This window comes from Oratosquilla oratoria, chromosome 11, assembly GCF_046742065.1.
Source record: "Oratosquilla oratoria isolate Oo_2021 chromosome 11, ASM4674206v1, whole genome shotgun sequence".
NCBI classification, from domain to species: domain Eukaryota; kingdom Metazoa; phylum Arthropoda; class Malacostraca; order Stomatopoda; family Squillidae; genus Oratosquilla; species Oratosquilla oratoria.
This window is the reverse complement of record NC_134787.1, coordinates 20,038,172-20,055,514: the sequence shown is the minus strand read 5'-3', so window position 1 is coordinate 20,055,514 and position 17,343 is coordinate 20,038,172. Positions and strand designations below refer to the sequence as shown.

Genomic DNA, 17,343 nt, shown 5'->3' with positions numbered 1-17,343 from the left:
GTGGAGACGGGGAGGCATGGAGGAAGTGGGGGCGTGGAGGAGGTGGAGGCGACGAGGAGTCGAGCCGAAGAGAGAGAAAGAGAGCACCGAGAAATCGCCGCAATGGCAACGATTAAAATCGCCAGGCGGTAACCAAAATAAAGAGAAAAATGACACACAGCCCGGAAAGGGGGGCGGGAGGAGGGGAAGGGAGGGGAGGAGAAGTGACGGGGGGAGCCATCGTGCCATCTCCCCCCCTCCCCCATGGGACAGAGTGCCACATCGATGCACCAAATCGCCTGGCGGCAGATTGGCACCTGGGGAAAGTGCCACCTGGTATGGAAGGCGTTAAACACGTCATTCCTACGCGTCCTTCCACTCTGCCCCCCCCCAGCGCCGCCGACACAGCCACCATCCCTTGTGTCGTCGTCCTCCTCCTATATCCCTCATATCATCCTCTTCCACCCTACCATACCCTCCTCCTTCTCCTATACCTTCCTGTGTCCCCCTCCTCCTATATCCCTCATGTCCTCCTCTTCCTCCATCCTCCCATACCCTCCTTCTCCTATACCCTCCTGTGTCCTTGTCCTCCTCCTCCTCCTCCTCCTCCTACTCTTCCTCCTCCCATATGCCCTTGTGTGTTCTCTTCATCATCATCATCCCTCTTCTATATCACCCTGTGTCCTCCTCCTCCTCCTCCTCCTTCACCTCCCTTTCCCCCTCTAATCTCGAACTCTATCTACGTAGGCTAACCCCCTCCCCACACCTCTCCCTAACCCTTCCGAAGGGGGAAAAGTTTAAGTCTGCTAACTTGATTAACCCCCACACTGGGCTCGGGATTGGGGCCACGTTATGGGTGATGCCGGACGCATCCATTCAGCCGGGGAGGAGACCTTTTTCCGTCAAATCTTCGTCACACAAAAAGTACACCGATCACAGGAATGATCATGATGAGACAGATGTATGTGCGCGCGTGCGTGCGTGTGTGTGTGTGTGTGTGTGTGTGTGTGTGTGTGTGTGTGTGTGTGTGTGTGTGTGTGTGTGTGTGTGTGTGTGTGTTTGTGTGTGCGCGTGTGTGTGTATGTGCGTGTGTGTGTGTGCTTATGCACACACCAGTACCTATAGAGTGGTCAACGAATGGAATAGTCTTAGTAACCATGTAGTGAACGCTGAAACTATCCGTTGTTTTAAAAGAATATTAGATAACTTAATGGATGGGGATGATGGGTGCTAATGAACATGGAACTGCTTAATGTAGGCTTTATGGTCTCTTGCAGCCTCTTTCATTCTTATGTTTTTATGTTCTTATGGAAAAGTAGCGGAAAGGGAAAGGTGAAACGACAGAAAGGAAGAGAAGGAAAGAGGGTAAGGAAGGTGAGAGAGAGAGAGAGAGAGAGAGAGAGAGAGAGAGAGAGAGAGAGAGAGAGAGAGAGAGAGAGAGGTTTAAGAAGGTAAGAGAAAAAAGAACGAGAAAGAGAAAAAGAGAAAGAAGGAGCGAGATGAAAAGAGGGATAGAGGTTAGAGAGGAAAATGGAAAAAGGCGGGAAAAACAACGAGAAAGAAAGAAAAAGGAGCGAAGGAGCGAGATGAGGAGAGGGAGATTGGTTAAAAAGAAAAAAAAAAGAGAAAGAGAAACAAAGAAGAAGCGGGAGGAAGGGAGATAGAGATAGAGAGAGCGATAGGGAGATAGAGGGAAAAAGAGAGGAAAAGAGAGAGTGATAGAGAGAATGAGGGGGAAAGAGGGGGAGGGAAAGAGGAAAAAGAGAGAAAGAGAGAGGGAGAGAGAGAGAAGAGAGAGAGAGAGAGAGAAGAGAGAGAGAGAGAGAGAAGAGCGATAGAATGAAAGGGGAAAACAGGGGGGAAAGGGAAAAGAGCGATAGAATCAGAGAGAGAGACAGAGAGCGAGAGAGGAAGAGAGAGAGAGGGAAAAGGGAGAGAAATAAAGATAGAGAGGAAAAGAATGAGAAAGAGACAGAGACGGAGGGTGGGCGTGTTGATCTTCCTCACCTGGCGAATCGGGGCATGACAGCCGAGTGCATGCGAGCTCGAGCCAGGCCCAAGAAGTCCTGGAGCCGAATATACTCGAACCGCCGCCCGTCCATTGTGGCGGCGCGAACCGCGGTGCCCGGAAACACTTGATGACGAGGGTTCGATTCTCCGGTAAGTTCCGGTTCTCCGGTACACTCCCGGTTCCCCGGTACACTCCCGGTTCCCCGGTACACTCCCGGTTCTCCGGTATACTCCCGGTTCTTCGGTATACTTTCGATTCTTCGGTATCCTCCCGGTTCTTCAGTATAGTTCCGGTTCTCCGGTATAGCTCCGGTTCTCCGGCACACTTTCGGTTCTCGAAAAAATGAGTTTCCGGTTCACCGGTTCGTCGTCGGTTCGGTGTGGCGCCCCGGTTCTTCGCGACCAGACCGAATCCGGTTCACACGTTACCAGTTTCCGGTTAAATCGGTTAACATGTTGTGGACCATGTTAATCTAGGTTAATCATGGTTCATGTCTTATTACGGTTAACCGGCTTGGGCCCGTAACCGCGGTTAACCCTTTATTGGAAAACGAGCTTGGTTAATGTTCCTCTACCAGTAGCAAGAACCTCCTTCCAGGATTTAACCGATCACGGTTTAAACGATCAAGGTCGGCATGTCAGACTCTTCGATTTCAACCATGCTGCTGTCAGACCATCTCCTTCTGGCAAGACTTCGACAAACGAGTTCGAGTCTTGGGAGAAAATATTCCCCCGAAGTCCGCCACGAAAGGTCTAGACTCCTGTTTGAGGACGAGAGCCGAATCTCCGGCGACCTCCAAACTTCCTCAAGTCAAACTTGAGCCTCAAGTCCCCGGACAAGGATCAATAAGGTCCGGGAAGTCTGGGAAACCTCGGCGACCTTTCCGGAGGACCTGACCACGAAGTTGGAAGCTTCTTCGAGTTCGTCAGAGTACAGACATCGTCAATAACGGAAGGCGCAGTTCGTCCACTGGAGAGGGAGAGATATACACTCTGCGTTCTCGGGTCTACGATGTGTATTTCACAAACAATTTACTCACTAAATTATCTCGATCTCTTTCAAGCGACGAGACATGTAACGCGTTACTGACGGTTTTCGCATGGCGAGCTAGTAACACGAGTGAATACACACACACACACATACACGCACACACCACCTGCCTCTACCTGTACGTGTTCACACCGCGTCCGCTTTGCACCAAAACGACACCAGCCACGGTGACACAAAATCACTCTAAAACCAACACAACGTTGTTCTTTGTCAACAGAACCACAACCTCTAGCTCCCGGACTTCCTTTTGGCCAATTCCGGAGTCTCCTCAACACCAAATCCACCCGGACATCTTCCGAATCGGTATCGAACCTCCGGACGATTTCATTCACTCCAGATTCGGACACCAGACACTCAACACTTGGTGCCACTCTCACACGTACTAAGCTTCCATTACCGGCCCTCAGCACCTCCCCACCCCCCACACACTACCTCCTCCTCCTCATTCCTCCCTCCCACTCCCTCCTTATCTTTCGTGTCATCGGTGTACCAACAGTAACCTACACAATACAGTGTTTTTTCCGCCTTCCGAAAAACATTACAATATATATACATTTATATACATATATATATATATATATATAATCATATATATATAGTACGTACAAACACACACACACACACACACTACACAAACACACACATGTGAGCATATTTTACTCCTTCATCCCAGCACATGGCTCTCTCTCTCTCTCTCTCTCTCTCTCTCTCTCTCTCTCTCTCGCCCTCTTCCACTCTTCATAACTACTCTAAATCCTCCTCGACCACCTTGGCCCAACTTGGCACCAGTGCCACTTAAGGGGGAGGGGGAGGGGGAAGGAGGAAGGGGGGAAAGGGGGGTCGTCACCGTCGAATGACCTGAAATGATGAGAAAACTTTCTCTCCCTCCTCCCACCATCTCCCCCCCCCCCGTCCGTCCAGACCGGACATATAACCTACCGGAAACTAATGTATCCATGTAACCCCTCCTCCCCCTCCCCCCTGTCTCATCACCGGGACATATTACCGTCCCTGAACTTCAGCGTTGCTGGACCTAATCGCAAGGGCCAGGTCCCTGAATGGAATGGCCAGGCATTGGCGTACCCTAAGAACCACCTCCCACTCCCCCTCCCCCTCTCCCTCCCACTCCTTCATAAAGAGAGAGTGATAACTCTCAGGTAAGCGTAACTGACTGATAAGAGTGGCTTGCTGATAAGGGTTGCGGGGGTTGGGGGGGAGGTACTTAATATTCCACTAAGTCACAAACACACACACACGCACACACGCACACACACAGCCACGTGCATGTCATGGGGAGACCATTTTACATACATACTGTATATAATGTACATACATACATGTATACATACATGCATGGAATGCGCACATGAAATGACACGTGAGCACAGCCTCTCCGCCTACTCGCTTGTTGGCAGCCCGGATGGGATGGGATGTGGGAGGAAGAAGAGGAAGTGGAGGAGGTGGAGGAGGAGGTGGTGAAGGAGGAGGGGAGGAGTTGGTGAAGGAGGAGAGGAGGATTTGGTGGAGGAGAGGGAGGAGGAGTTGGTGGAGGAGGGGGGAGGAGGATAAGGAAGAGGAGGGGAAGATGGTGGATACGGAAGAGGAGGAGGAGGAAGAGAAGGAAGAGGAGGGGAAGGAGGCGGATACGGAACAGGAAGAAGATGAGGAGGAAGAGGAGAAGGGGGAGGAGGAGTAGGAGGAAAAGGAGGAGGAAGAGAGGAGAACAACATAAGCAAGAGGATTAAAATAAGAAAGTAGGAGGAGGAGGAGGAGGAGGAATAAAATTGAGAAAGTTGGAGAATGGATGAGGGAGGAAGGAAAAGAAGAAAAAAGGAAGAACAAGAGGAAGGGGAAGGTGGTTAAAGGGGAACTGAAGGAATGGGAAGAGAAAAGAAGGAAATACAAGAGAAACGGGAGATAAGAAAGTGGGGGAGGGGAGGAAAAGAGGAGAGATAACCAGGAGACGATGAAAGTGAAATGAGGAGGAGGATAAGTGGAGGGAGGGAAGAGGAGGAAGAGAAGATGAAGAAAAGAACACATAAAAGAATGACAGAAGAGGAAGAAACAGTATGGAAATACGGAGAGACGAGGAGAGGGGAAGAGGCGAAGGGGGAAGAGGTGGAAGAGGGGAAGAGAAACATGGGAAGAGGAGGAAGAGAAGAGGAGGGAGAGAAGAGGAGGGAGAGAAGTGGAGGAAGATGAGTGGAGGAAGATAAGTGGAGGGAGAGAAGAGGAGGAAGAGAAGAGGAGGAAGAGAAGAGGAGGGAGAGAAGAGGAGGGAGAGAAGTGGAGGAAGAGAAGAGGAGGAAGAGAAGAGGAGGGAGAGAAGTGGAGGAAGAGAAGAGGAAGAAGAAAAGTACACATAAAAGAACGACAGAAGAAGAGAAAAGAAAGATTACGGAAATACTGAGAGGGACGAGAAGAGGAGAAGAGGCGAGAGCGGAAGAGGTGGAAGAGGGGAAGAGAAACACGGGAAGGGGAGGAAGAGCGAAGAGGGGAGAGGAAGGGGGGGGAAGGAAGAAGGGAGAAAATAAATGAAGATAAAAATCCGGGGACAAGGAAAGACACGAGGAGAACGAAGAGGAGAGAGAGGGGGACGCACATGAAGCCAAGATACAAAATATATGAGAAACAGAGACACTATTAAGACTGACAAGCTTGATGCTGTAAGAGAGGAAGGGAAGGAGAGAGGGAGTAAGTGGAAGAGAGAGAGAGAGGAAAGAGAGAGGGATTGAGAAAAAGTGGGGGAGAGAACGCGAAAGAGAGAGAGGGAGGGGGGAGAGGAGAAAGAGAGACGGGGAGAAAGAGGGAGGGAGAGAGAGATAGAGTGAGAAAGATAGAGGGAGAGAGGGAGAAAGAGAGAAAGGGCGAAGGAGAGAAAGAGAGTGAGAAAGAGAGTGAGAGAGAGAGAGAGAGAAAGAGAGACAAACGCTCGAGGATCGGAAGAGCGAGCCAGACAAGGAATCCGTCATTCTTCTTCTTTCTTTCCGACTACCAAGGACGACTGCCGCCTCACAAGGGACTGGAGGATGGAGAGATCAAAGCCGTTTTTCAAATTACAATCAATTCTTAAAACCTCCAGAGGGGAAATCCTCTGAAAGGAATTACCTCAGGAGGGGAACTCTGGTATGAAACTCCTCAGGAGGGGGAGTCCTCTGAAGGGTAACAGCTCCAAAGGCGAACTCCTTTGAAGAGGATCATGTTCGGGGGAGGAACTCCTCTGCAGGCGAACTCCTCTGCATGGGGAACTCCTCTGAAGGGGATAAAATTCGGGGGAATTCTAGATAGGAACTCCGGAGGGGTCTCCTCTGAAGGGGACCACCTCCAAAGGGGAGCTCCTATGAAGGTGCAACGCCTCCGAGGGGGAAAGTACCTCCGAAGTGGAGCTCCTTTGAAGGTGTTGGTGGGGTGTAGTGGAGACATGTACGGGCTGGAAAGTAACCTCCCCTCCTCCACTCCTTTTCCTCCTCCAAGAATGTCGGCACCAAGAGGTGAAGGACGAGCTGTTGTGTGACGAGGACGACCTCAGCAGACGTCATTCTCATGAGTGTTGGGCATAACGAGACACGTCGAGGCCCAGTTATCTCAAGGAGGAGGAGAAGGAGGAGGAAGACGAGGGGGCGGAGAGAAGGAGCGAGAGGAAGAGGAGGAGGAGGAAGAAGAGAGGAAAGGGAGGAGGAAGAGGGGACAGGGAGGAGGAGCAGGAGGAAGATAGAGGAAGAGCGGGAGGAAGAGGAGGGGAAGAGGAGGGGAGGAGGACGGTAAGGAGGAGGAGGACGAAGAGAAGGAGGAGGAGGAGGAGGAGGAAAAGGGAGAGGAGGAAGAGAGAAGAAAGTGGAGGAGCAGAGGGTGGGAAAATGGAGGGAGTGGGAGGAAGAAGGTGGGGGAAGGGAGGGAAGAGGGAGAAGAGGAAGAGGAAACATGAGTGAAACAAGGAAGTATGAGGGAAAAAATAGAAGGAAGGAAGAGAGAAGGAAATAAAGAAAAAAGGGAAGAGGAGGAAACGGAGGAGGAAACGAGGAAGGAAAAGGAGGACGAGGAGGAGGAGGTGGAGGAATAGAAGTGGGAAAAGATGATGAGGATCAGGAGGGGAGGAACACAGGAGCGACAAGGAGGCGGAGGAGGAACAGAAGAGGGATAAGGAGGATAAGGTTGAGCATGAGGAATAGTGGAGGGAAAAGGAGGAGGAGGAGGAATAGAGGAGGGAAAAAGAGGAGGAGGAAGAGGAGGAAGAGGAGGAATAGAGGAGGGAAAAGGAGGAGGAATAGAGGAGGGAAAAGGAGGAGGAAGAGGAGGAATAGAGGAGGGAAAAGGAGGAGGAGAAACAGAGGATGGAAAAAGAGGAGGAGAAGGGGGAGGAGGGGGAGGAGGAGGAATAGAGGAGGGAAAAGGGGAGGAGGAAGAGAATAACGAGATCAGTAGGGAAAATGAAAAATAGAAAAGGGAGGAAAGGTGGGGGGGGAAGTAGAGACAAGAAAAACAAAGAAACAAATAAATCGAACAAAGGCCAAAGTTGCTTGCCGCCGATATTAGGCGAACTCCCTGAGTCAGACGAGTCCCTTCTGCCGTTCTCGTGAAGGGTGCAATTGTTCTAACTCGATTACATTTCACTGATTTGCCAGGATGACTCTCTCTCTCTCTCTCTCTCTCTCTCTCTCTCTCTCTCTCTCTCTCCTCCCTTCCTCTGTCTCTCTTTCTCACTCTCCCTTTCCTCTCACTCTCTCTCTTTCTCCTCCCTTTATCTCTCTTTCTCGCTCTCCCTTTCCTCTCGCTCTCTCTCTCTCTCTCTCTCACACACACACACACACTCCTCTCCCTCTCCCCTCTTTCACGTTCTCCCCCCCTCTCTCTCCTTCCTTCTTTTCTCTCTCTCTATCTCTCTCTCTCTCTCTCTCTCTCGGCTTCCCGTCTCTATTTTCCCGGAAATACATTTTTTAATCACTCACGACATCGACCCCAATCTTGTCTTTATAAGCCGCTCACGAGAAAGGATGCTGGACATCGCGCAAGGGCATCAGCATGGCCGAGGACTCAAACCCACCAGAAGCCTAGAGGAGCTGAAGGGAGGCGGAGGGAGGGAAGGGGAGGGGAAGGGAAAAAAAAAGAAAGGAAGAGAAGGGAGAAGAAGAGACGAGAAGGGAAAGGAGGGGAGGGAGCAAGGAGAAGGGGCAAGGAGGAGAATTGAGTAGAATAGACGGGAAGGAAAAAGAAGGGAGGGGAAGAGAAGAGAAGGGAGAAGAGAAGGGAGGAGAGAAGGGAAGGGAAGGGAAGGGAAGGGAGAAGAGAAGGGAGGGGAGAAGGGAAGGGAAGGAAAGGTAGAAAGGAAGGGAGGGGAAAAGTGAGGAGAAGGGGGGAAAGTGAGGCGAAGGAGCAGGAAGATGTGGGAAGGGAGAAGTAAAGAGAAGGAAAAATATGGGAAGGGAAAGGGAGACGAGACGAAAGGGTGAGCAGATGAGGCAAATTGCAGTGAAGGGAAGAGACGAGAAGAGACAAGAGGAAGCGAGGGGAAGCAAGAGGAGACGAAGGAATCTAAAGGAGGAGAGGGGATGTGAAAGGAGAGAAGAGACAAAAAGAAGCAAGAGGATGAGAGGGGAAAGGAGGGGAGGCGAGAAGAGACAAGAAGATGCGAGAGGATGAGAGGGGAAGCGAGGGGAAGCGAAGGGAAGCGAGGAGAAGCGAAGCGAGGCCGGACCACACCCGAAGCAAAGTTTCAAGATCAACTCGAATCCCGCGTGTCGGTCGGTCATGTCAGACCCTCCCCTCCACCTCCCCCCTTCTCCTCTTCCTCCTCCTCCATATCCCCGAGGCCCTTTCGTACCTCCTCCACTATCTCTTCTGTCTCTCACCTTCTTCTTCCCACACTCCCAGTTTGTCATCATTGTCTTCCTCTCTCTCCTCCTCGCTCTCCCTTCCTTTTACGCATCGTTACCCTTCTTTGTATTTTCACGTTTCGAACTCTATATTTACTCCCACCTTAACCACAAACTCCCTTCTCTTCACCCCCTTCTCCTCCCACCCCCCTTTCCAGTTCCCACTTTACCCTCCTCCACACTCCTCTTCCCTCTCCTCTTTATCATCACACACATTTTTATTGACGATTAAATTCCTCGTTTCCTATGTCCTGTTCCCCTTCGTCTTTTCCTCTTCCTCATCTTCTTCTTCATCTTCTTCATCTTTTTCTTCGCCTTCTTCCTATTTTCCTTCCTCTTCCTCACTTTCTTCCTCTTTCCCTTCGTCCTCTTCCTCTCCTTCTTCCTCTTACTCATTTTCATCTTCTTTTTCCTTTTCCCCTTATTGTTTTTCTCCTTCCTCTTTCTCTTCCACTTCTTCCTCTCCTTCCTCTTCCTCCTCTTCCTCCACCTCCTCTCCTTGCCCGTCCAACTCTCCAACACCAGCGCAACTTTGACACTTTTCCCCCTTCTCCTGTGCCCCCCGCAGCCATTCTTCTCTCCCTTTACGTCTTCTACCAGAGCCACCACCACCTTCACCACCACAATCACTTTCACCACCACAACCACTACCACTTCCACCATCAACATTACCATTTCCATCACTACCACCGCCTCCACCTTTTCCACCATGAACATAAACATTTCCTCCACCTTCTCCTCCACCTCCTCCTCCTCCTCCTCCTCCTGTCTGACATCGAGCGTCCATCCCTCACCCAACGGAGCTCCTCCTTCTTCTCCTCCTCCTCCTCCTCTTCATCCTCTCCCAACTCATCCACAGGTTTCTCCATTTACCTTGACAAGACAAAAAAAATCTTTTCTAAAAAAAAAAATCTACATTCTTAATGAGTAAATTCCCCATTTCACTTCGTCACCTTTTCATCACCTTCCATTACTCATTTTCATACCAAAAAATATAATAAAATAAAACATGAGAAATAAAACAAAATTCTGAGGGAAATTTTTCGCCTTCTTTGGAAAAACAAAACCAACTGTGCAGCTCTACTCTCTTATTGTCGTCTCCCCCCCTTCCCTCCCAATCCCCCCAACCCCTTTCAGGAACATCTTATACCATATACCTTTCCCCTCCCCCCTTCCCTGCCCCCAGCCCAGGTTCCCTTGAGGGAATGGAGGGGGTGGGGGGAGGGGGAGGAGCCCGCTGGATGGGAAAAGACACGCAGGAAATATTTACAAAGTCTCTCTCTCTCTGTGTGTGTGTGTGTGTGTGTGTGTGTGTGTGTGTGTGTGTGTGTGTGTGTGTGTGTGTGTCTGTGTGTGCACATAAATTTGGTATTCTTATGGAGTTTTCTTAAGATATCTGGCGGTTCTATCCAGCTTTAAGGAATTCCTTAACTAAAATGCGTTAGGCATCTATGGAGTGAGAGAGGGATAGAAAGAGAAAGAGAAAGAGAAAGAGAAAGAGAGAGAGGGAGAGAGAGTGCAACAGGGAGTGTGTGTGTGTGTGTGTGTGTGTGTGTGTGTGTGTGTGTGAGAGAGAGAGAGAGAGAGAGAGAGAGAGAGAGAGAGAGAGAGAGAGAGAGAGAGAGAGAGAGAGAGAGAGAGAGAGAGAGTGTGTGTGTGTGTGTGTGTGTGTGTGTGTGAGAGAGAGAGAGAGAGAGAGAGAGAGAGAGAGAGAGAGAGAGAGAGAGAGAGAACAGAGAGTGCGAGAGAGAAACAAGAGACAACAACAAGTGAAAAAATAAGACAAGGAGTCTGTGGTGGAGGAAGAGAAGGCGAAGGCGGAAGAAGAGGAAGAGGAAGCGGAAGAGGAGGAGGAGGAGAAAGAGGAGGAAGAGGAGGAGGAGAACGAGGAGGAGGAAGAGGAGGAGGGGAAGAGAAATACGAGACGGCGAGGGACAAAACAAGGGTCAACCATAACTCAATTGTCTTGGCGGGACTCGACGCCGAGGGAGGAGGAGGAGGAGGAGCCACTCTTCTCCTCCTCCTCCTCCTCCTCCTCCCTGGGCCAGGGCGGTCTGGCAAAGGTAACCACACGAGGCCAAGGTCTGAACAAGAACAGGTCAGTTCACTTCCGGTACGAAAACTGTATGACGTCATAAAGGGGCCCGACTGTCGACAAACTCGATCTGTTTATTGTTCATTTCCAAGGTCGAGACAAGAACAGGGCAGTTCACTTCGGAGTGAATATTAACAATATGGCGAAAGAGAGGGGGAGAGGAAGTAAGGAAGGGAGGGAGGGAAGAAGGAAGGGAGGGAGGGAAGAAGGAAGAATGAGAGAGAATATGAAGGAGAGAGAAAGGAAGAGGGAAGAAAGGAGGAAGGAAAGGAAGAGAAGGGAAGAAAGGAAAATAAAGGAAAAAAAGGAAAGAAAAAGGGGGAAGATTGTCAAGGTAGACGAAAGCGATGAAAAACTAGAAGATAATGAGGAGACGACAGGCATAAAAGTGGAGGAGGAGGAGTAGGAGGAAGAGGAGGAGGAGGCGGCTAGGCTGAATAAAGGAGTGGAGTAGAAAGGGACTGGAAAGAATGAAGGGACCGAAGAATGGGGAAGGGGGAGGAGGGGAGAGTGAGAGCAGAGGGGAGGGGAGGAGAGGGAGGAAGAGGTGGAGGGGGAAGAGGTGGAGGGGAGGGAAGAAAGAGGTGGTGGGAGAGGTAGAAGTGGAGGGTATGCATTAGGCGACATGAAACGAAATCAAAGGGGAGAGTGGGGGGGGGGCTCCTCCCAAGATGCTGTCCACTGTTTCGGCTGGCTGGGGGGAGGGGGGTAACCCTATTCAGTCACCGGGGGGGGGGAGGTGGGGGGGGAAGGGAGGAGAAGGAGGTATACATGTCCTATTCACCGCTGGTAAGTTCGTTTGCTTTTGTGCATGATTGTACACACGTACAGTGTACGTGGTTACAAGGGGTGGTCACTATATACTAATGCGAAAGTAGGTGAGGCTCCGACACCAGGAGACACTGAGTAGCTACGGCCGGAGCCGTCACCTAGTTCAGCGCTTTGGGGGACTGTTGAGGCAGGTAGCAACAGCCACTGCTGGGAATTGGCGACAAGTGTGGGACTCAAACCCGTGACTAGGAAAATGCGAGAGCAGTACGGTTCCGTTGAGTCCACCATCGCCAATGGGGGGCTGGGGGGCTGAGGGATCTGGGGGCTGAGGGATCTGGGGGCTGAGGGGGCTGAGGGGACTGGGGGCTGGGGGGGTACTTGGAATCACAATATTTATCTGGATCAGTCAGGGAATTAACCCCCACAATATCTAGTTAGGTCTATAGGGGAGGTTTAACCTAAAACAGGGTTTAACTGACACAGTTTGTGTGGGTTAGTGAGTTAACAGGTCCATTGGGAGATAACCCACACACGGTGGGCAATTCTTAAAATCACCTTATCTTATCAGTTTCATATTTTGTTCCATTTGTCCTGAACTATATACATGTACCTCTCTCTGTATGCATGCATGCATGCACGCGTGTATATACAATACACAAGTGTATGTACACACGCACGCATGTACACACAGTGTCCGGACAAACAGGCACTTGCACACACTTACATGTACACGTACACACACATACACACCCACAGACGTACACATACACGCACACCTCCACTTAACCCTTGATCCAGGAGAATCCCTCCCCGTCTTGCTTCAAGCCCCGACTAAAGCAGGCTAACTCGAAAGCCCGCGAACAAAACCTATTTCGAGCTGGGGGGGGGGAGCGAGGGAAAGGGAAAAGGAGAAGGGGGAGGGGGAGCGCGGGAAAGGGGGAGCGGGGGATGGGGAGGAAGAAGGGGAGGAGGAACGGGGTATTGGGAGGAAGACAGGGAGGAGGAACGGGGGATTGGGAGGAAGAAGGGGAGGAGGAGCAGGGGATGTGGAGGAAGAAGGGGAAGCGGGGGAAGGGGGAAGGGGAGCGGGGGATGGGGAGGAAGAAGGGGGAAGGGGGAAGAGGAAAGAAGGGGAAAGGGGGAGGTAAGAAGGGGAAAGGGGGAGGAAAGAAGGGGAAAGGGGAAGGAATGGGGGAGGGGGAGCTGGGGAGGGGGAGCTGGGGGAACGGGAGCTGGGGGAGGGGGAAAAGAGGGAAGGGGGAAAAGAGGTGAGGGGGAAAAGAGGGGAGGGGGAAAGAAGGGGGTAGGTTAGCGGGGGAAGGGGGAGGGGAAGGGGAAGGGGGAGGGGAAGGGAAAGGGAGGGGAAGGGGAAGGGGAAGGGAAAGGGAGGGGGAGTGGGGGGAGATGGGGGTAAATGGGTACCAAACCTTAATCGTCGAACACACCCCCCCCATCCTCCCACGACTTGGGACTCCCTTGTCCCACAACTATGCACGACACCTCAGTCCCCAAGAGCTTTACACAGTTCTTCCGGTTACACAATTCAGTATATTTTGTAACATTTCCAGAACTGACATTCTTGGGGCTTTAGTAATACCACTACGGATCAGAGGCACGGAAGTCTTTTAATATTGGAGACTAGTCTCTACTTAAATATATATAAATATACATATATATATTATATATATATATATATATATATAATATATATATAATATATATATATATAAAATATATATATGATATATATATATATAATATATATATATATATATATATATAGATACATATGTAGATAAATTAATAAATAAAGGAATAACATTAAATACATACATAAATTAATTAATCAATAAATAAATGCTGATCCCTTTTGACTTCCACGATCCCCTTTACTCTTATTCCCCTTAAGTCTCCCCTTTACCAACTGTCCTTAATGATATAAAAACTGGTTATCATTGTTTTGGGAAGCTCATTGGCCGAGCGGGTTAGGGCGTCGTTACTTGCGGTGAAGGTCGAGGGGATGGCGGTTCGAACCCTGCCACCGGCGAAGTTGAACCAAGGGCATGGTTCATTAAATTCCACGCTACAAAGTCCTCTGTGAGGGGTACCGTCCTAGCCTTCCGATGGGATGAGTTAGTGACGTTAAACCATACTATCATCATCATTATCATCATTGGTTAATTATAATTATCAATACTAAAAATAATAAGTGCTCATGATATATAAAAAAAATTGTAGAGACAATATCATATAACAAAATAATTTAGCCTCCCCCCTTCGTTGAAAAAGAAAAGTAAATTAATATAAAAAATTGTCAACTGTTTACTTGATATGCCGTAATGGCCTTCAATTCATCCTTATCTATGTATTCACTTAATCCACAGCATTTTACTTTTTTTTTCTTTCGCAACATGACCTGGGTACGGATGCGTGTTTGTATGCATATTATCTTAGTTTCATTTACTCGTTTATTGCTAACTCCCTTATGAGGGGGAAGAATCCTTTTAGTATACAAGAAGTTTTCTGTGATATATACATATATACATATATATATATATATATATATATATATATATATATATATATATACTTTTGTCTCCCTAACTCCCCCCGTTAATTACCAAAAGGTCCCCATTCAGCTAGAGTCAGAGCCACCGTAAAACGCAGTGTAACCACACTGCCCAAAGGCAGAGTCCAGTGATCCATGCCACGCCGTACCTTGAACAGCACCCCTCCCAGACCGAAACACCTGCCACACCTCTTCCTCCTCCTCCTCCTCCTCCTCTCCTCCCGCGGCCGCAATTAACGCCACCGCGGCACATAAACCCTCCTGCCGCATTCTGCGCGGCCGCCGCGTGAAATGTGGCGATAAGAGTGTTGCCGGATCTGCGAGCCCTCAATTATTTGATCTGCATGGGAGAGGGATGGAAAGGAAAGGGATGGAGGGGAGGATGGGGAGGAAGGAAATGAGGAGGGAAGGGAGGTAAGAAGGGGAGGTAAGAAGGGGAAGTAGGAAGGGGAAGAGGAAAGGGGGGTAGGAAGGGGAGGATGAAAGGGAGGAGGAGAGGGGAGAGGAGACGGGAGAGGAGAGGGGAGAGGAGACGGGAGAGGAGAGGGAGGAGGAAAGGGGGGAGGAAGGGGAGGTAGGGAGTAGGAAAGGGAAGAGGGAAGAGAAAGGATTGCGGGAGGGAAGGAGGAAGGCTGGGAAGGAAGTAGAGAAGGGAGGAAGAAAGGAAGAAAGAGGGATAATTGAGGGAGGGAGGGAGGGAGGGAGGGAGGGAAGGATGGTAGGTAGGTAGGAGGCAGTGAGAGGAGAAGGAGAGTAGGAAGGGGCGGAGGAAAAGGAGGAGGAAAAAGAGGAGGAAAGGGAAAGGAGGGATCGAGGAAGGAGGGAGAGATGAGGAAAAGGAGAGTAGCAAGGAGCGGAGGAGAGGGGGGGAAGGAGGGAAGGAAAGGAGGCAAGGAAGGAGGGAAGGAAGGAGGGAAGGAAGAAAGGAAGGAGGGAGGGAGGAAAGGGGGAGGTTATAGGGAGAGGATTGAGGAAGAGGCGTCAAGGAGGAGGGAGGGTGGACGGAAGGAGAGGAGAAGAGTACTGAAGAGGAGATGCATAAAAAAAAGAAAGGAGGGCGAGGAAGAGGAGGAGCGAGGAGGAGGAAGGGAAGGAGGAGGAGTAGTAGGAGGAAGGGGATGAAGATGGAGGAAGATTGAAGAAGATGGAAGAGGAGGAGGATAGGAAGGGGGGAAGGAGGAGAAGGAGGTTCGGGAGGAGCTTGAGGAAGATGAAGTAGGAAGAAGAGGTCGAGAAGGAGGAGTAAAGAGGAGGAGGAGGAGGAAGAGGCAGATAAAGAATGTGAATCACGTCCAGTAAGAAGGACGACCAGAGGAGGAGGAGGACGGGGAAAAGGAGGAGGTGGAGGGGGAGGGGGAGGAGGAAGAGGAGGAGGAGGAGGAAGGCGGGCAGGACAACTCGAGCAGAAACTAAGAAAGAAAAGGGAAGACGGGGAAGGGGGAGGGAAAGGAGGGAAACGGAGAGGGAGGGAGAGGGGAAGAAAGAGGAAGGGAGAGGGAGGGGAAGGGAGAGGGAGGGGAAGGGGGAAGGAAGGGAAGGGAGGGGAAGGGGGAAGGAAGGGGAAATTAAAGGGAGTGGAGGGGAAAAAAGGGGAGAGGGGAAGTGAAGAGAAATGGAGGGGAAATGAGGGGAAGGAAGGGGAGTGGAGGGAAATGGAGGCGACGGAAGGGGAGGGGAGGGAAAGGGAGGGAAAGGAAGGGAAGGGAAGGGAAGGGGAAGGGAAGGGAGGAGAAGGGAGGGGGAAGGGAAAGAAAAGAACAAAACTGAATACTTACACTGGTAAGGGAGGATAATTCGTGTATTTCACCATGGTCTTGGATCACGTGTTAGACACGTGATCGACAGCTATTACCCACCCAGATGAGGGATCAGAGCTCATATATGACCGATCTATGGGTAATGCTGTGACCTTACCCGCACACACACAACTCCCCGCCCACGAGAGTTGGAGTAACGTCTCGCACCGTTACTCTGTGTGTATGTGTGAGAGATCATGCAACTCCGCCTGTTCACCACGAACACCGAGTTCATGCATATGCGCGGCGCGTGATGCTGCAAATTCATTGTGAAGGAATAAATATGCAAAAAGGAGTGGGGGGAGGTCCACGGGGGGGCATAGGGGGGAAGGGGAGGCATGGGGGAAGGGGAGGCATAGGGGGAAGGGGAGGCATAGGGGGAGGGAGGCATAGGGGGGAGGGAGGCATAGGGGGGAAGGGGAGACATAGGGGAAGGGGAGACATAGTGTGGAGGGGAGGCATAGGGGGAAGGGGAGGCATAGGGTGAGAGAGGCATAGGGAGAGGGGAGGCATAGGGAGAAGGGGAGGCATGGGGGAGGAGAGGCATAGGGGGAGGGGAGGCATATGGGAAGGTGAGGCATAGGGGGAGGGGAGGCATAGGGAGGGAAGGAGGCATAGGGAGGGAGGGAGGCATAGGGGGAGGGGGAGGCATAGGGGGAGGGGGAGGCATAGGGGGAGGGGGAGGCATAGGGGGAGGGGAAGAATAGGGGGGAGGGGGAGGCATAAGGGAAGAGGCATATCCCTTCCTACTTCCCTGTGGGGTAAAAGGTCAACCTCCACAAAGCCTTTCAGAGGCTTTGTGGAGTCTGACGTCACGCGATTTTAATCGCCTTACATGACAACCCCGTCGTAGCGAGGTGGGCTGCTGAAGGGGGCGGTTCTGCCCTCCAAGCAGGCGGCGGTGGTGGTGGCATTAGAAGAAAGTCCTCATGACAACAAAAGTGGTGGTATTGGCTTGGGTGTTGGTAAGTGGTGGTAAATGGTGGTGTTGGTTTGGGTGGTGGTAAATGGTGGTGTTGGCTTGGGTGGTGGTAATTGGTGGCAATGAGGGATGTGGTGACTAATAGGAAGGTGTTAGTGGGATTGTTACAGATGGCTCTGAATATTTCAGAAACCATCTGGATAGTTACTCGCTGAAGCTCAAGAGTTCTATGAGCGTACTTACTGTGTACACACATACACACACACAACTCGAGGCGCAG

The 17,343-nt window shown here is 50.8% G+C and overlaps 1 protein-coding gene across 7 annotated transcripts in view; it reads right to left on the bottom strand.

The window, feature by feature from the left end:
• Window positions 1–17,343, bottom strand: part of Evi5 (ecotropic viral integration site 5) — a 466,869-nt gene that overhangs the window by 117,778 nt on the left and 331,748 nt on the right. The window contains exon 1 of one of the 7 annotated variants that reach the window (XM_076192395.1): window positions 1,987–3,418. The exons of the other annotated variants lie outside the window; for them this stretch is intronic. Within the exon in view, the coding sequence (XP_076048510.1) occupies window positions 1,987–2,081 (95 nt within the window). The 5' untranslated portion in view covers window positions 2,082–3,418. Of the gene's footprint in view, window positions 1–1,986; window positions 3,419–17,343 lie in introns of those variants that run through there. 7 annotated transcript variants of the gene reach the window in all.